Raw genomic sequence first — 17,137 nt, forward strand, 5'->3', positions numbered from 1 at the left:
TTCCATACAACGATGTGATAATTGTTTGAACCGGAGGCCAAGTGGCATTATCCCATGCGTTACTATTCATCCAAAATTTTGCACAATTATTATTACATCCTAATTAACCATACGAGTTTTGTGGTACAATTTGTTTCATAAAATTTGATTGCTAAGTACCCCAAATAAATGAAAAGGCATTCTCAAACACTTTTCATTTGAAAAGTGGAAAATATATTATTGTACTGTAAAATCATAAATAATATGAGACTAATGCCATGATCTACCATTGAATGCCATTATGCAATTTATAAATTTAGCTGACATAAAAAGAAAGGGATGACACTTGATCTTTGCCAGGAGTCTCAATATGATAGTAAAATCACAAATTCTTCTTGACATGTTTCCAAATGTTGTTTTGCTACAAAGTGATTTCTATTTTACAGATTTCGTAGAATGATGTGAGCGCCGTATTGTGGTTGAAGGGTGATAATAGTTGAAGGAGCATGGGCATAGAACGGTGAAAGCTCAAATGAGAAGCGTTGTAGAACCATTGAGAGGGCCACTTTAGCTTCAATCAAAGAAAAGTTTTGTCCAATGCATATCCTAGGACCCCATCCGAATGGAAAAAATGATACTTGGCCTTTTGTTGCTTTTGAGACTCCATCGGAGAACCTCTCTGGTTTGAACTCATCCGCATCATCTCCCCAAAGTTCATGATCGTGATGGATGAGGATTGTCGGCAAGGAGACTAGAACTCCAGCAGGTAAAGACAATGTTCCAAGTTTCGTAACCTCATGAATTGTTCGAGTAAGAGCAACTACAGGGGGGTACAGTCTTAGAACCTCATAAAGTATCATGGTAACCTATGGCATTGAATATTATGATTTGTAAGAATTCAATCACAAATTATTTCTAAAATATAACTTTTGAATGCACAGAACAAGCACAAGCTCATGCAATGTTCAAGGCAAGTAAATGCTAGAGCTAAAATGATGAATGTAGCGAAAGTCAGCAAACAAGCAAATATTCCAAACTAACCATAAAATACATGCTTTCATCCTTAAAAAACAACACCAAGTTCCAATCTATGTGAATTTACATGGCATGACTTCCTATCCTATATTTCAAAAGTCAGAATCTTAACATTTTTTGTGTATACTTTAGATGTTGCTAACCATATTTTGCTTGTAAGGGTATTTACATCCCTTTTAATGATGAGAAATTATATTTACAGTCATGGTTGTGCAAGCGCCGCTCTGTCTCTTTAAAAAAAATAAATTAATACGGGACCCACGTGAAAAAAAACTAACTTTTTAACGTGAACCCCACTCTTTTCTAAAGCGATTGCGCGACGTTTGCATACTCCACGACTGTATGTAGTATTACTTTTTTATGATATAGATTAATAGATTACTTTTTTATAGTAATTCAGCTATAAAACAAATCTTTCGAGAGAATCTTCAAAGTAGAAATATAAGAACTACTTACAACTTTTAAGTGATTTAACCCCTCGAAGTCTGGGTTGTCTTCGCCAAAAACTTCTAAAACCTCTTCTCTTGCACGTGCTTGCCAATATGGATACTTACTCAGCATAACCATTGTCCAAACGAGCAAAACAGAGGTGGTCTCTTGCCCAGCAAAATAAAACAACTTACATTCCTCTATTACGTCTTTAAGACTCATTCCGATGTTCTTGTCGTTCCCATGCTCTTGAATTTCTTTGATGTTGGATTCTATAAGTATGCCCAGTAAGTCATCATTTCTGGCCTCACCTGCTTTTGTTTCCTTCTCTCTTTTGTTGACAAGGTCTTTGAGTGATGCTTGTATTTTATTGCTAATTTCTTTCATCCTCCTGTTCATCTTAGTTGGTAGGTACCTGTATTCAAACCATTCATATAAACATGACAAGAATAAAGTGGCTTACAAGATTATGCATTGAGTTTTCCATTCTCCAAATAATATTATATATTATTAGCAGGCACGCACTGGAACATTTTGGATTTACCTCCATCCTGGAATGTAGAGAGACTGTATGGATTTCATCGTAAGCTCTGCTTGCTCTCTTTGGAGTTCAAAAATCAGTCTCCCTTCTTCATAGCTACTTCCAAAGGCCGTTCTCGAAATCACATCTGCTGCCAGATTTTGGAGATAGGGCCATACATCTAACTCAATTGACCCTTTTTTGGTAATGGAACTTACCCATTTGCAAATCATGTTGTCGCAACTCTGATGAATAGCTGGTAAAAAACTCTAAAGCAAAAAACACAAAAAAAGTAATGAAATTTATAGGTGAGAGAGTAAAGAAATTCTTTCCAAGAAGACAAAGCTAACCATGGAAAATTTTCAGGCATTAATTGCCCTCTCACACTCCAACTAACCAATAGATCAACATCGATACATAGTTAGCAACTATGAATAGAATTTGCATGATACCGATGGGATTCTAATTTGAGAAACTTCGAAAAAATAAAAATAAGAATTTGCAAAAAATCACTTCAATGTCACTATTGAGTCTTAATGGACTTAAACAAATGGAAATAATTAACTAACCTTCAATTTCTCTAGATGGAATGCTGGATTGATAATCTTTCGGTGTTTAGCCCATTTCTCAGTTTCGTAAGAGGCAAGACCAGTCGCTAGTAACTTGGTAAGTGGATTTGCTTGCGGCTTTTGGAAGGTGTAGTGCTTGGCGAAGATATCTTTTAATTGTTCAGTGTCCATAACATTCACCCTTGGTTTTGGACCAATCCATATAAAGGAGTTCTTACCTACATATTTGTGCTTATTATTATATGACAGTTGAGAAGCAAATCTAATATCATTTATCAAATTAATAAAGACATACATACCCATATACATCATGTGTCATTAGAAGGTAAATCTCTCTCTGTTTTTTTCCCTAATGAGAATTAGGTTGATAGTTCACTCGCATCGTTCCTCGTCAAAGCATACTCAGATTCTAGAGAATTTTTCTTCCTAAAATGGAGTTAGATTTCATGTGCCTGTAAATATTTTATAGTCTCATGATTTTCAGTGACGCATAGAGACGAAAATGACTATTTCAAAAGCGCCTTAAGGAGAGAGAGAGACCTCAAATCTTTTTGACAATTATCCAAAAGTCTTTTGCCTCGTGCAGATTTAGTTTGAGAAATTTTCGATAATGAATAAAAAAACTATAAACAGAACAGGAAACATTTACCCTGATTTCATGTTTTGAAAAGAGAAAATAGGGGGAAAAAGCATGCAGCCTCAAGAGACTTGTAAATCGGAAGTCAAAATTTATTGATTCTATCGTTAAAGAGAAACAAACTTGAAGGAAAAGAATCACAAGGCAAGATGGCAGCTGGGAGTATTATAGAGATAGACATACCGTAATTCTTCAGGGTTTGGGAGGGGAAGGGAAAGACACGTGGTGCAATGTCATTGGTGAAGCTCATGGGTTTAGACCTCGCTTCATTTATCATCCGAGAGCTCTCCTTCAAGTCTCCAAAAAGAATCCGGTAGGAGTTTCCCTTAAAACCTTGCTCCCTCAGACACCTCTCTAGTTTCTTCGGCTTAAGCCAAACCCATCTCAGCAGTCTCCATGCTGATCCGAGTACCACGATCGTTAAAATGGACACGAGCGCAAGCGTTGGAAATGAGATTTCCATGATGAACAAAAACAGAGGGAGAAGTGAAAGTATATTTGTGTGCTTGTGAGTGAGAGAGAGAAAGGAAATGGAACTGAAGAAAGCGGTTGAGCGTGGGGGCCTTTTAAAGATGGAAAGAGACTGAAGAGTTATCTTTGGAGAGGAAGGTGATTGCAACGTCTGCAGTGTTTAAAGATAGGAAGCTAGCGTAGCCTTACCTGTTTTATTATTTATTTATTTTTTTATCGGAAAACTTTCATTACATTCAATACCAAATTACAAAAACAAATGAGTCCATAGGACTCGTTGAATACAACTTGGAATTGAAAACTTTCTACGTTCCTATAAAATCTTTCTAATTTGTGTGCGGCTTGATTGCCTTTTCTGTTTATGTGAGAGATTGAACAATTTGGTATCATCCCCACCCATTAGTCACTTGAACAAGTATGTTATTGGAAGTTTTGGATTGGGAGATGATATCACTTTATTTTATCTTATCTTATTTCATCATCATAATTTTTTTAAATTTTTACGCAAAATATAATAAACTATTTAATTTTTTCAAATCTTAAAATAAAAATAAAAATATTTTATTTAATTTTTATTTTTAACTAAGAGAGTCCCTTTCAATACTTAATGCTTGAAGACCTGAAAGAATATAGAATTGTCACCCTCCCAGAATTACAATAATCTCGATGTCCAATAGGTCCATCACATCGTGTTCTTCTTGCTTACTCACATCAGTACTTTACCTTCACTATCTCTTGGAATTATGCTCACACCAGCACTGTTTTCTTCGTGGAAAGTTGCTCCATTCACATTGAGGTTGACCATATCATCAGGAGGGACCTGCCAATGAATCTGCCTTTTGAAACTGCACGGATTGAGACTTTTTATTTTTTTGAAATAATTATGCATAAAGAGAGCATGATTGATAACTTCTTCAGCACTCATTTATTCCCCTTCAAAAAGCCATTAAGTTCCTTTTCTTCTAGCAATCCCAAGCAATCATGTATTAAAAAAACCTCAAGCTCTTCGTTGCTGCTGCCCTCATAGAGAAGAAATAACGAATACATTAATGGAATATTAAATAGAGAAGAAATGATGAGTACATTAATCGAATAGCACAAAATAATCCTACAAATTGACGTGATTTTATCTGATCTGTTTGATTTACTTTATAATAAAAGTAAATTTATAATCTGATAAATCACATCAAACCACATCAGTTTGTAAGATTATTTTTTTATATTTCATTTCCAGCTAAAAACTTTTCTTTATATAAAATTTAAGATTTAGCTAATATGTCAATTTTTAACGTGACTTGAAAGAACACTAGTATTATAGGTCTTACATATATGTAATAATAATGTATCTAAAGTTCATCTTCACAATTATATGCCTTGAAATGTTATTTACACACACGCACGTGTATAATATATATATATATATATATATACACACGCACACACATCTATGTTGTTTTAGCTCCCAAATATGGGGGCAAGTGGTTCTACTGTGATCACCTGTAAACAAATGGAACAACAAATATAGATACACACGCATGCGCAGATCCTCTGCTTGGCCGCATGATTTTCCCATGTATCTCTTAATGGATTCTTACCTAAGCACTTACTTGCCCACTAAGCACGTGCCTCATTGGTGGATGATGGGCGGAATCATGAGTGGATTTCGGCCCACCTCTTTCCAATTTCCTATTAAAAGAATTACAAGTGATCCCATCTTCTAGCTAACTAACCCTACCAACCAAAGATCAAAGGAACCCTAGACAACTTGGATGGCTATAGCTTCTAGATTCCATGGAGAAAGCTTAGAAGATCTCAAAAGTAATTACTTCACTTGCCAAGTGTGAAGAGACTTGCTACTAAAATCCGGACTCCTATTTCAAAAAAACTAATAAACGTGGTTCATACAACCTTAATTAATCAATAATAATGGAATTGATCAAACAATATCTCCCTCAAGTTGGGTTGTTCAGTGAAACTCTCTCATCTCTCTAGAACCAAAAACCAAAATCTCCTCAGAGGAAGACGGGAGCTTCGACTCCTTCTTCCCTCCCGCTACTTTTGTTTTCTTTTGTTTTTGTTAGTTTTTCTCTTTTGTTTGTCCAGTTCCTAGATCTGGTGTTATGGAAATAGGGAGACGGTATCTAGTCTCCATGGCTATGGTGCTTTGGCGCAAGGCGTTGGGGGTTCAGGTCCAGATGTTTTAAAAGGAGTGTTGCCTGTTTCCCGAGGCCTTAGAACGAGGGTTAGAGGCATGGTCTGATCGATCCTGAGAGGTCCAGACTCGAGATGACCTTGCTCTGTTCTAGACGTAGCCCATGGTGATTGAGGTGGTGGAAAAGGCTGAAGACGAGGTGGCCTACGGTGTTCAAGTCGGTGCTGGTCAGAACGAAGGTGAAAACACCGGAGAAATGCATGGAGATGAAGAGGAATGCCCTGTAGTTTTTTCTCTGGCGATACCGGAGACCAGAGCTCTTCTATGGCCTGCGGAGGACTGCTGGTGAGTATGCATGCATCTGATTTTTCAAACTTTGTGGAGGAGCTTGGAGCCATGAGCAGCCCTTATTTTCAGATGGCGAGGAGAAGCTTGGAGTCGTGAGCTTGGAGGTGTGCTTTCCCTGCACATGGTGTTGATCTGCACCTGTTTGGAGGGAGGGGCGCCGCACGGTGAGGGAGAAGCAGCAGAAGTTAGAGATGAAACCCTAAATGGGTTTGTATGCGGGCTGGGCTGTTTTTGTTGGGCTGAAACCCAACATCTTGGTTGGGATGGGCTGTGTTTTTTTTGGGCTGGGCCCAAGATGTTCTTTAAGTGGTCTTTTTGTTGTATTTGTTTTTTAATTTGTTTTAGTTAGCAGTAGGAAACGTAGTCTCTAGGACCGAGGGTCCGTAGAGTTTGTACTCCACTCCTTGAGAGGGGGAGTTGTGTGGACTGTCTTAGACGGTAGTCTAAGACAAAGTTTAGTCTCTCAGACGGTTAGTCTGGAGATCTGTCTCTCAGACGGTTAGTCTGGAGGCTTTGGACAAGACCCTGTCAGTTGCAAAGAAATTTGTGGACTGAAGAGCGAGAAATTGTTAATATTTAACTTGTATTTTGCAAGTTAAAAGTTGTAATTGTCCGCTTTCATGAATGAATGGAATTTCACTTTCAAAAAAAAAAAAAAGTTGGGTTGTTCAGTGGATAACTTGGTGCTACCTTGGGCCTAAGGCCTATTAACTTATAAAAATCAAATCGAGTCCAAAATTAGTGAACGTGACCTTAACCTTCATTTTTACTTGGGGTATCACATTCTGATAGTTCTTATTTTTGATTAGACGAAGGGAAAATCATGAATCTTAGTTGTCCTTACGTACGTTAGGTTGAAGAATGGTAGAGACCAACTAGATTGACGGGACAAGACTCGTATGCCCCTATTGCTTACCTTGAAAATAGAAGCACAGTCTACCCCCTTATGAAGATCGACTATGTGGTGTTGAGCCTTAGTTGCATGATTAGACATATGGTTTGTAGACCTGTATTCCTCTTTTCCCATGCAGGCACCTAATGGAATGTCATATTTGGGTTACATGCCATTATACATCATCGGCTACCCTCTAAGGGCTCCTGTGTTATCTCTAGGTGTTTCCAGTTCTTGTATTGTATCATCTGTAGCTCAACCCGAACCACTTCTGTATTACATTGCTCGCCTAACTATCTTTGTCTCCTTATGTGTTTGCTCACCTTATGTATTGTCATCACGCATTTTCTTGCCTGATATACAAAGTATATCTTTTTAGTCGCCTTATTCTTTGCTTGCCCAAGGTGATGTTTGACTTGCTCACATGTGTGTCTTTGCTTACCATATGTATTGCTTGCCTAATTGCCTTATTCCCAATTGCATTTGCCTGCGGTGTTTTTAATCTATTACTTGCCCTTCGAACTACTCGTATGTACTTTAGATTAGGTGAAGTCCTCACAAGTTAGATAAAATGAGCAGCTCATTCCATGTCTAGGGAGAGGTTGTCACACATTCATGTCACACTAGGCCATGTAAGACCATTCCATCTCTAGGGAGAGGTTGTTACACACTTCGCGTCACACAATTGGGCCATGTAAGACCTCTTCGTTTATCTCCAATGATTAAAATATGTGTACAATCTAAGTTCCTAACATAAGGCTTCAGTTCTTTAATAATTGAATTGCATAACTGCCATGCCACAGTGCGGTTGCATCATAGTTAGAACTATTAGGGTAATGTCTTACATATAGTTGTTTTGGACCATAGCTGCTAGCCATAAAAGTCAATCTATTATCTATACATATAGTTGTTTTGGACCATAGCTGCTAGCCATAAAAGTCAATCTATTATGTACAATTCATGTTCATGTTTAATAGTATATATGGATGCTTTTCAAAAAATTCTATGTTTGTATTATGTTTACGGTATGATGTGTTGATTATAAAGTGTTTGACTTATATTTGACTAATAAATCCAAGGCTGGAGATAAAACACAGGAATAAAAGAAAATAAGAGAGAAAGGAAGAGAGAAAATAGAAAGAAAAGGGAAAAGATAAAGTAGAAAGTCTAGCTTTTTATACTTGATACAAAAGTTAGACTTTTCAACATAAAGCAAATGATATGAATAAATACTTCTAAGAGAATAAAGAAATTTCAATAAAATGAATTAGTAGAAACTATTTTAGTTGTAGGACTCCAAAATGAAAGAATAAGGTTACTTAAAAAATTTAGTTTTGGTTCAATAACATTAAAAATTCCCAGGTGTTATCCTATAAAGCCCTTACTTTTGTATGGGTCTACTCCTTGACTGTTGCTCGCCTTATGCTCGTAACTCATCCCCTGCACTAGCCTTTCTTGCCTTCGTATGGTTGGTGCCTGTTCTTGCTTGATCAATTCAAGGTGACCAAGTCTTTTGTTTTTCACTACGTCGAGATGTGTCAGCTCAACCTACTACATGGTGTTGCTCTCTCTATTTGGACTAGTTGCAATGTTGCACTTTGCAAGCCACTGATACCTCTTCTTCTACCTTTTCAAGGAAGGTAGTCTATTCCCTTGCGCTGGCGTGGTCCTCACAATGGTGGTGTCATACATGCAATGTAATAGAGGCTAAAGGCATGGAGGAAGCTCTCAGCATTGATGCTATGTGTAGCGGCTGTCTATGGTTGGTGTAGATCCAAATTGATATGTTATATCATTTACTTTTTCCAAAATCATTTAGAATAATATCAGTCAAAGCTTTAAATACTGTTTTAGTGGACATTTTGGTTAAGGCATTGGAATAAAATATTTCAGTACTGGTACCAGTACTGTTTCGGGTACTATTTCGAGATAGTTTATATATAATAAATTAATTATATATGTATAAATTATATTTCAAAATAATATCAATGCAAGTTTCAAAAAGTTATACTTATAATAATACTTATAAAACTCAATCTAATTATTTATGTTGCCCAGATGACTAACACAAGAGGGGGGGTGAATTGAGTTGTATTAAAAAAATAACAATTATAAATCAAATATATAATATAAAATATAAACAAAATATGAAATAACAATAAATATAAAGAGTAAGGGTAAGAGAGAAACAAACTCAGTATGTTAACGAGGTTCGGCCCCACTGCCTACGTCCTCGCCTCAAGCTACCCCTTGAAAATTCTCAAATTCACTATTCAACCTCCTTCAGGTGGAGATAGAAACATATTACACATTTGAACAACACCGCTACAAAGGATCTGTGTAGAACATCCTCTACACTTGCAATCACCTTACACGTGGTGATTCAACTATTCCCCGTGTAGAATACTTTCTACACGCACAAGGGTTATACACACCCTTTTTCTGATACAAGAGCTGATAGTGGGTAAGTTATCAGAAAACACTCCTCAATGAGTAAAATAAGAACAATACAGCGCAAACTATATCTCTCAAAATGAACAACGATTAAGGCTCAATACTTAGAGAAGAGAGAATGAAAGTTTTGAATAAATGTTGTATGCTGTTGGTGTTGTCAATGTGAAGCTCTCAAATGATCTATTTATAGGCATATGAAACTTCATATTCAAATTTAAAAAGATTCACATGTCAAAGACAACATCATTCACTTTTTCAAAAATATCAAATCTAATATTTTACTTTTGGCATATGACAAAAGGAGCACACTTTCCTTTTCAAAAAATTCAAACTTAATCTTTTACTTTTTGCATATGACAAAATAAGCACACTTTCCTTTTCAAAAAATTCAAACCTAATCTTTTACTTTTTGTATATGACAAAAGGAGCACACTTTACTTTTCAAATTTTTCAAACAAAATCATCTACCTTTTTTATAAGTCTAAAAAAGCATCAATCACTTTTGAAAATATTCAAATAAAACATGCACATGTGAAAGATGACAATCAATCATCTTTAATATTTTCAAAGTTCAACCCTTTAATCAAGGCATGCACATGTAAAATATGACAATCAATCATCTTTCAAAATTTTTAAATTTAATTTTCAAAAATATTCATGCACATGTGGAAAATGTATTTTAATGCTTTATGATAAAATATTAATTTTGAGCATTAATCCTAATTTTGAATTTTGAAGAGATTTACAACATTACTCTATAACTTTAATGTGAACTTGTTCCCTTCTTACTCATGCTTGTTTCCTTGATGTGCTTGACTCCATTATGTAGACAACTTGAGTTTGAGACTTCTTTATTCTTTGAATTCATTTGTTATCATCAAAATTCATGTGTAGATATATAATTACACAAAGCTTGAAACCTTGAGTTCAACAATCTCCCCCTTTTTGATGATGACAAATACTTGATAGAACCTAAAACCTGTATTGATACTTAAACTCCCCCTGAGAATGTACGTTAGTTTTTCAAGTATAAGTATAAATATAATTCCAAACATATATAATAAGTTTAGCAATTCAAATAATGTTAAAGTTCTAATCTAACACTTCTCCCCCTTTTGGCATCATTAAAAAGGATCCGCAACAAGTAAATGGACTTGAAGAAAACGGTGCGTTAGTAGACACTGTAGATAGTTAAAAATAAATAAATAAATTTGATCAGTCCGTGACCCGACAAGTGTGGCTGTAGATTTGAAAAAAATCGCCTGATGTTGTTGACAAACGAGATTGAAGGCTCCGAGTTTCTAAAAAATGTCATTTTCACCGATCGGGAAAAAAAAAATCACATTGTTCTTTGACTTGGATGATAGCTCGTCTGGTTCTTTATGTTATCTTTATAAAATTAGTCTTAAAATTCATCCAATCTGCATCAAGTTTTCTTCTCATCTCTATAACTCATCTGCCTTCTTTCAACATTCTCGTTTTAAGCCTTCTATTCTATTGTCAATGGCTCATTCTTCTAACATTTCTCTAGATCCATCCATGGGGCATTCTGCATCTCAACCTCCTGTCCTTTCTGCAGCTGCCATTGGTGTCATGTTGCAGCAAGAAAATAATAATCTGACTAATAAGTCAGATTCTGATACTATCTATGACTTGGTGAGTCTTGAGACTCGCTACTCTTCCTCTATTGTTGCTTTTTCCCAGCGGCTACAAGTCAAAAATCATGAATTTGAAAAGCTCAAAGAACAAATTGTTGTACTTCAACGAATTGTTCAAGAGTCTCACACAAGGGAAGGAATCATTCGGCAGAAGAATAAACCGAAATCTTTATTAGATTCTTCATTCCGCTTGCTGGCTCCCATGAATAAGAATGACATGATATTGTATGAAGAGAATGAGCGTCTCAAACATGAGGCTAAAAATCTCAAGTTTATGTAAAACTATTTAAAAAATTTATCTATGTTTTTATTGACTCTGGTCTATCTTTTAAGAGATATTCATAGCATGCATCATACCTATTTCTCTTCTGATCATACATAATCTATCTTCTGGTAAAGGCTTTGTGAAAATATCTGCTAACTGATCGTGTGTGTTTGTGAACTCTAGTACTATATCGCCTTTCTGTACATGATCTCGAAGAAAATGATATCTTATTTTAACATACTTAGTTCTAGAATGTTGTATTGGGTTCTTTGAAAGATTTATAGCACTTGTATTATCACATTTGATTAGAATATGATTAAACATGAGTTTAAAATCTTCAAGTTGTTGCTTCATGTAGAGAACTTGAGCACAACAACTACCCACAGCAACATATTCTGTCTCAGCAGTAGATAAAGCAACAGAATTTTGTTTTTTACTAAACCAGGAAACTAGTGCATGACCTAAAAAATGACATGCTCCACTAGTGCTTTCTCGATCTATTTTACAGCCAGCATAATCTGCATCTGTGTAGCTGATTAGATCAAAAGATGTGTGCTTAGGGTACCATAACCCTAAGTTAATTGTACCACTAAAATATCTAAGAATGCGCTTAACTGCAATTAAATGTGATTCTTTTGGAGATGATTGAAAGCGTGCACATAAGCACACACTAAACATAATATCTGGTCTACTGACTGTTAAATATAATAAGCTACCAATCATACCTCGATATATCTTCGAGTCAACTGACTTACCAGATTCATCTTTATCAAGTTTAGTTGATGGGCTCCTTGGTGTTCCAATTTCCTTAACATTTTCCATCCCAAACTTCTTCAGTAATTCCTTAATATATTTTGATTGATTGATTAATGTCCCACTTTTTGCTTGCTTAATTTGCAATCCGAGAAAGAATGTAAGTTCTTCCATCATGCTCATCTCAAATTCTTCCTGCATAGTCTTAACAAAAACTTGACACATATTTTCTTTAGTAGCACCGAATATTATATCATCAACATAAATCTAAATCAAAAGAATATCATCATTTTCATATTTAATGAAAAGAGTTGTGTCGATTTTTCCTCTTAAAAAACCTTTTTCAATCAAGAAACCACTGAGTCTCTCGTACCAAGCTCTAGGAGCTTGTTTAAGTCCATATAGTGCTTTTGTGAGTTTGAAAACATAATTTGGGGAAATATGATTTTCAAAACCTGGGGGCTGCTCAACATATACCTCTTCATTTATAAAACCATTTAAAAAACCACTTTTAACATCCACTTGAAAAAGTTTGAAATCTTTATAACAAGCATATACAAGTAGCATTCGAATAGCTTCTAATCTTGCGACTGGTGCATATGTCTCATCATAATCGATTCCTTCTTCTTGATTAAAACCTTGGGCTACAAATCGAGCCTTATTTCTAGTAATGACTCCGGACTCATCTTTCTTGTTTCTAAAAATCCATTTTGTTCCAATAATAGTATGATTTTTGGGTTTAGGAACAAGTGTCCAAACATCATTTCTTTCAAATTGATTCAACTCTTCTTGCATAGCTAGAATCCAAGATTCATCAAGAAGTGCGTCATCAATATTTTTGGGTTCAATTTGAGATAGAAAAGCAGTATGATTGCAAATATTTCTAAGAGATGATCGAGTACTTATACCTCGTGAAGGTTCTCCCAAAATTTTTTTCACTGGATGATCTTTCACAAATTTCCATTGTTTGGTTGCATCTTGTATTAAATTTTGATGATCTTTCCTGATGGCTCCATGTTGAACTTCCTCTATTGTTTTCTCTTTGTTGAGATTGAGATTTTCCATGTTATTTATACCTCCTGTTTCTTCATCAATAGATTTCTTGGAGAGTGGAGAATTAGATTCATCAAATACTACATGCATAGATTCTTGTACAGTCAAAGTCTTTTTATTGAATACTCTATAAGCTTTACTATTAGTAGAATACCCGAGAAAGATACCTTCATCAGATTTTGCATCAAACTTGCCTAAATTATCCCTGTCATTCAAAATAAAACATTTACATCCAAATACATGAAAGTAAGAAATGTTGGGCTTTTTTTCATTCCAAAACTCATAGGGGGTTTTATCTAATTTCGACCTTAGCATAACTCTATTTATAACATAACATGCAGTACTTACCGCTTCAGCCCAAAAATAATTAGGTAAGTTGTTCTCATTGAGCATTGTTCTTGTCATCTCTTGAAGAGATCTATTTTTCCTCTCTACTACCCCATTTTTATGAGGAGTTTGAGGAGCAGAAAAATTATGCACAAAACCGTTTTCATCACAAAATGTTTCAATATTTTTATTAACAAACTCTTTTCCCCTATCACTTCGGATACTTGAAATAGTATAACCATTTTCATTTTGAATTCTCTTGCATAACTTGGTAAATGCATTATGTGCCTCATCTTTATGAGTAAGAAAGATGACCCAAGTATATCTAGAGAAATCATCAACAATAACAAATGCATAATATTTTCCTCCTAGACTTGCAACTCTATTTGGTCCAAAAAGATCCATGTGTCTCAGTTGCAATGGTCTAGTAGTGGAAATATGTTTCTTAGTTTTAAAAGAAGTTTTTGTTTGTTTACCAAATTGGCATGCATCACAAATTTTGTCTTTAAGAAAATATGTTTTTGGTAAACCTCTCACAAGATCATTTTTTGAAAGTTTGGAAATAAGTTCCATGTTGGCATGACCTAGTCTTCTATGCCATAACCAACTAGTTTCATTTTGAGCTGAAAAACAAATTGCATCTTGTGGGGTAATTTCTTCAAAATCGATTGTATAAACATTGTTACTTCTAAAAGCAATAAAACAAATATTATAATCATGATCATTCAAAATAATGCATTTATCTATTTTGAAAGTAACTGTAAATCCTTTATCACATAATTGACTTATGCTCAAAAGATTATGTTTTAGACCTTCAACAAGTAGAACATCTTCAATTATGAGAGAAGATTCATTACCAATTTTACCTATTCCCACGATCTTCCCTTTCGAGTTGTCTCCAAATGTCACGTGTCCTTTTTCTTTAGATCTAAGATCAAAGAACTTAGTCTTATCTCCCGTCATGTGTCTTGAACATCCACTATCTAAAAACCATTTGTTTTTGCTTATGGAAGACTTCATGCATAACTATAAAAATAATTAAAATGATTTTTCTTGTTACCCAAGTTCTTTGGGTCCTTTATTTATTAGTATTAGAAGAAACAAGGTTTTTAGGTACCCATATGGCCCTAATAGTCATTGTATGATTTCTTCTAATAGGACAAGTATGATAATTATGACCATTTCTATTACAAAAATTACAAATAGCATGTGACATATATGAAAAACTTGAATGATTATAATAATATCATTTTTTGACAAAATTATTTTTATGAAAAGAATTTTGAATATTAGTCTTTGATGTAGAATGATTATCAAAGAAATTTTTATAAGGTTTGTATTTTTGTTTTGGCATATATCCCAAACCTGCCTTATCAAAAACACATCTTTGACTACCAAGAAGTTTTTCAAAATTTCTTTTTCCATTCGTAAAGTTTTCAACAATATTTTCTAAATCGGTTTTCATCTTATTCAATTCAAGATTTTCATCTTTCAAAATGATACTTTCTCTTCTTAAAATTTCAATTTCGTTTGTTAAATAAGAATTTTTCCTTTTCAAAGCAGTATACTTGATATCCAATTTTTCAAATTCCTCATATACCTCTTCTAAAACATTTTGCAATTCTTCATATGAAGGATCTTCAATATTATCAAGATTTGTTACCTCAATGTCATCTTTAGCCATAAGACAAAGATTTGCTGATTTTTCATTACTTGTTTCACTATCTGAACTACTTGAATCATCATCCCATGTAGCTTTCATTGCTTTCTTGCCATTGTTTAGATCTTTCTTTAGCAGAGGACAATCTGGTTTGATATGACCAGGCTTATTGCATTTATAACAAATTAAAGTGTCATTTTTACCTGAATCTTTCTTGGAAAACTTTTTGAAAGATTTCCTTTATCTTCATAAGGAACAGCTTTAAGTGCTAAGCTCTTCTTTGGCTTTCCTTCTTCTTGTCCTCTTTTCAATGTGTACTCATGGGTGATAAGTGACCCGATGAGTTCATTAACTTCGAGCTTCTTGAGGTCTTTAGCTTCAAAAATCGCTGTAACTTTTGATTCCCAACGTTTTGGTAAAGAGTTGAGAATTTTTCTTACTATCTCCACCTTGGAATAAACTTTGCCAAGAGCTGTTAAGCTGTTTATGATGTTAGTAAAACGAGTGTGCATACTAGAAATAGATTCATCATCATTCATCTTAAACATTTCATATTCATGAGTAAGAATATAAATTTTTGATTCCTCGATTTGCGAAGTTCCTTCATAAGTTACTTTCAAGTTATCCCAAATTTCCTTTGCTGTAGCGCAATTCATTATTCTATTAAACTCATTTTCATTAAGAGCATTATATAATAAATTCATAGCAGTTAAATTTAAAGTATAAAGTCTATCGTCTTCACGATCAAACTCTTCTTCTTCCTTTTTGACCTTTACTCCATCAACCACTTTTATTGGAATATAAGGTCCATTTACAATACATTTCCAGATTTCTCTACCTTGAGCCTGAAGAAATATTCTCATTCTAACTTTCCAAAATGAGTAATTATCTCCACAAAAGAGTGGAGGCCGACTGCTAGATTGACCTTCACCAAATGAAACTGCAATGTTAGTCATACGATCTTAACTCAAAAGATAGTTAATCTTATAATAGACCTCTTAGCTCTGATACCAATTGTTGCCCAGATGACTAACACAAGAGGGGGGGTGAATTGAGTTGTATTAAAAAAATAACAATTATAAATCAAATATATAATATAAAATATAAACAAAATATGAAATAACAATAAATATAAAGAGTAAGAGTAAGAGAGAAGCAAACTCAGTATGTTAACGAGGTTCGGCCCCACTGCCTACGTCCTCGCCTCAAGCTACCCCTTGAGAATTCCCAAATTCACTATTCAACCTCCTTCAGGTGGAGATAGAAACCTATTACACCTTTGAACAACACCGCTACAAAGGATCCGTGTAGAATACCCTCTACACTTGCAATCACCTTACACATGGTGATTCAACTATTCCCCGTGTAGAATACTTTCTACACGCACAAGAGTTATACACACACTTTTTCTGATACAAGAGCTGATAGTGGGTAGGTTATCAGAAAACACTCATCAATGAGTGAAATAAGAACAATACAGCGCAAACTATATCTTTCAAAATGAATAAGGATTAAGGCTCAATGCTTAGAGAAAAGAGAATGAAAGCTTTGAATGAATGTTGTATGCTCTTGGTGTTGTCAATGTGAAGCTCTCAAATGATCTATTTATAGGCATATGAGACTTGTTCCCTATAACTTTACAACATTTTGAGAGATTTACAACATTACTCTATAACTTTAATGTGAACTTGTTCCCTTCTTGCTCATGCTTGTTTCCTTGATGTGCTTGACTCTATTATGTAGACAACTTAAGGTTGAGACTTTTTTATTCTTTGAATTCATTTGTTATCATCAAAATTCATGTGTAGATATATAATTACACAAAACTTAAAACCTTGTGTTCAACAATTTAAAAAAATAATAACTCATCTTTATCACAGAAAAGAGGAATAGGGATTTAATTTTTAACCCTCAAGAAAAGGGGATTAAAAAAAG

At 34.6% G+C, this 17,137-nt stretch overlaps 1 protein-coding gene across 1 annotated transcript; it reads right to left on the bottom strand.

The window, feature by feature from the left end:
* Positions 1–263: 263 nt before the first annotated feature.
* LOC122281842 (cytochrome P450 72A397-like) lies at positions 264–3,750 on the bottom strand. Its single transcript, XM_043093650.1, has 5 exons — positions 3,353–3,750; positions 2,533–2,750; positions 1,988–2,232; positions 1,471–1,858; positions 264–845 (listed from the first exon to the last, which is right to left on the bottom strand). The coding sequence occupies exons 1-5, from the start codon at positions 3,630–3,632 to the stop codon at positions 420–422; spliced, it is 1,557 nt and encodes a 518-aa protein (XP_042949584.1). The 5' UTR covers positions 3,633–3,750; the 3' UTR covers positions 264–419.
* Between the last annotated feature and the right edge of the window lie 13,387 nt (positions 3,751–17,137).

This window comes from Carya illinoinensis, chromosome 11, assembly GCF_018687715.1.
Source record: "Carya illinoinensis cultivar Pawnee chromosome 11, C.illinoinensisPawnee_v1, whole genome shotgun sequence".
NCBI lineage: Eukaryota > Viridiplantae > Streptophyta > Magnoliopsida > Fagales > Juglandaceae > Carya > Carya illinoinensis.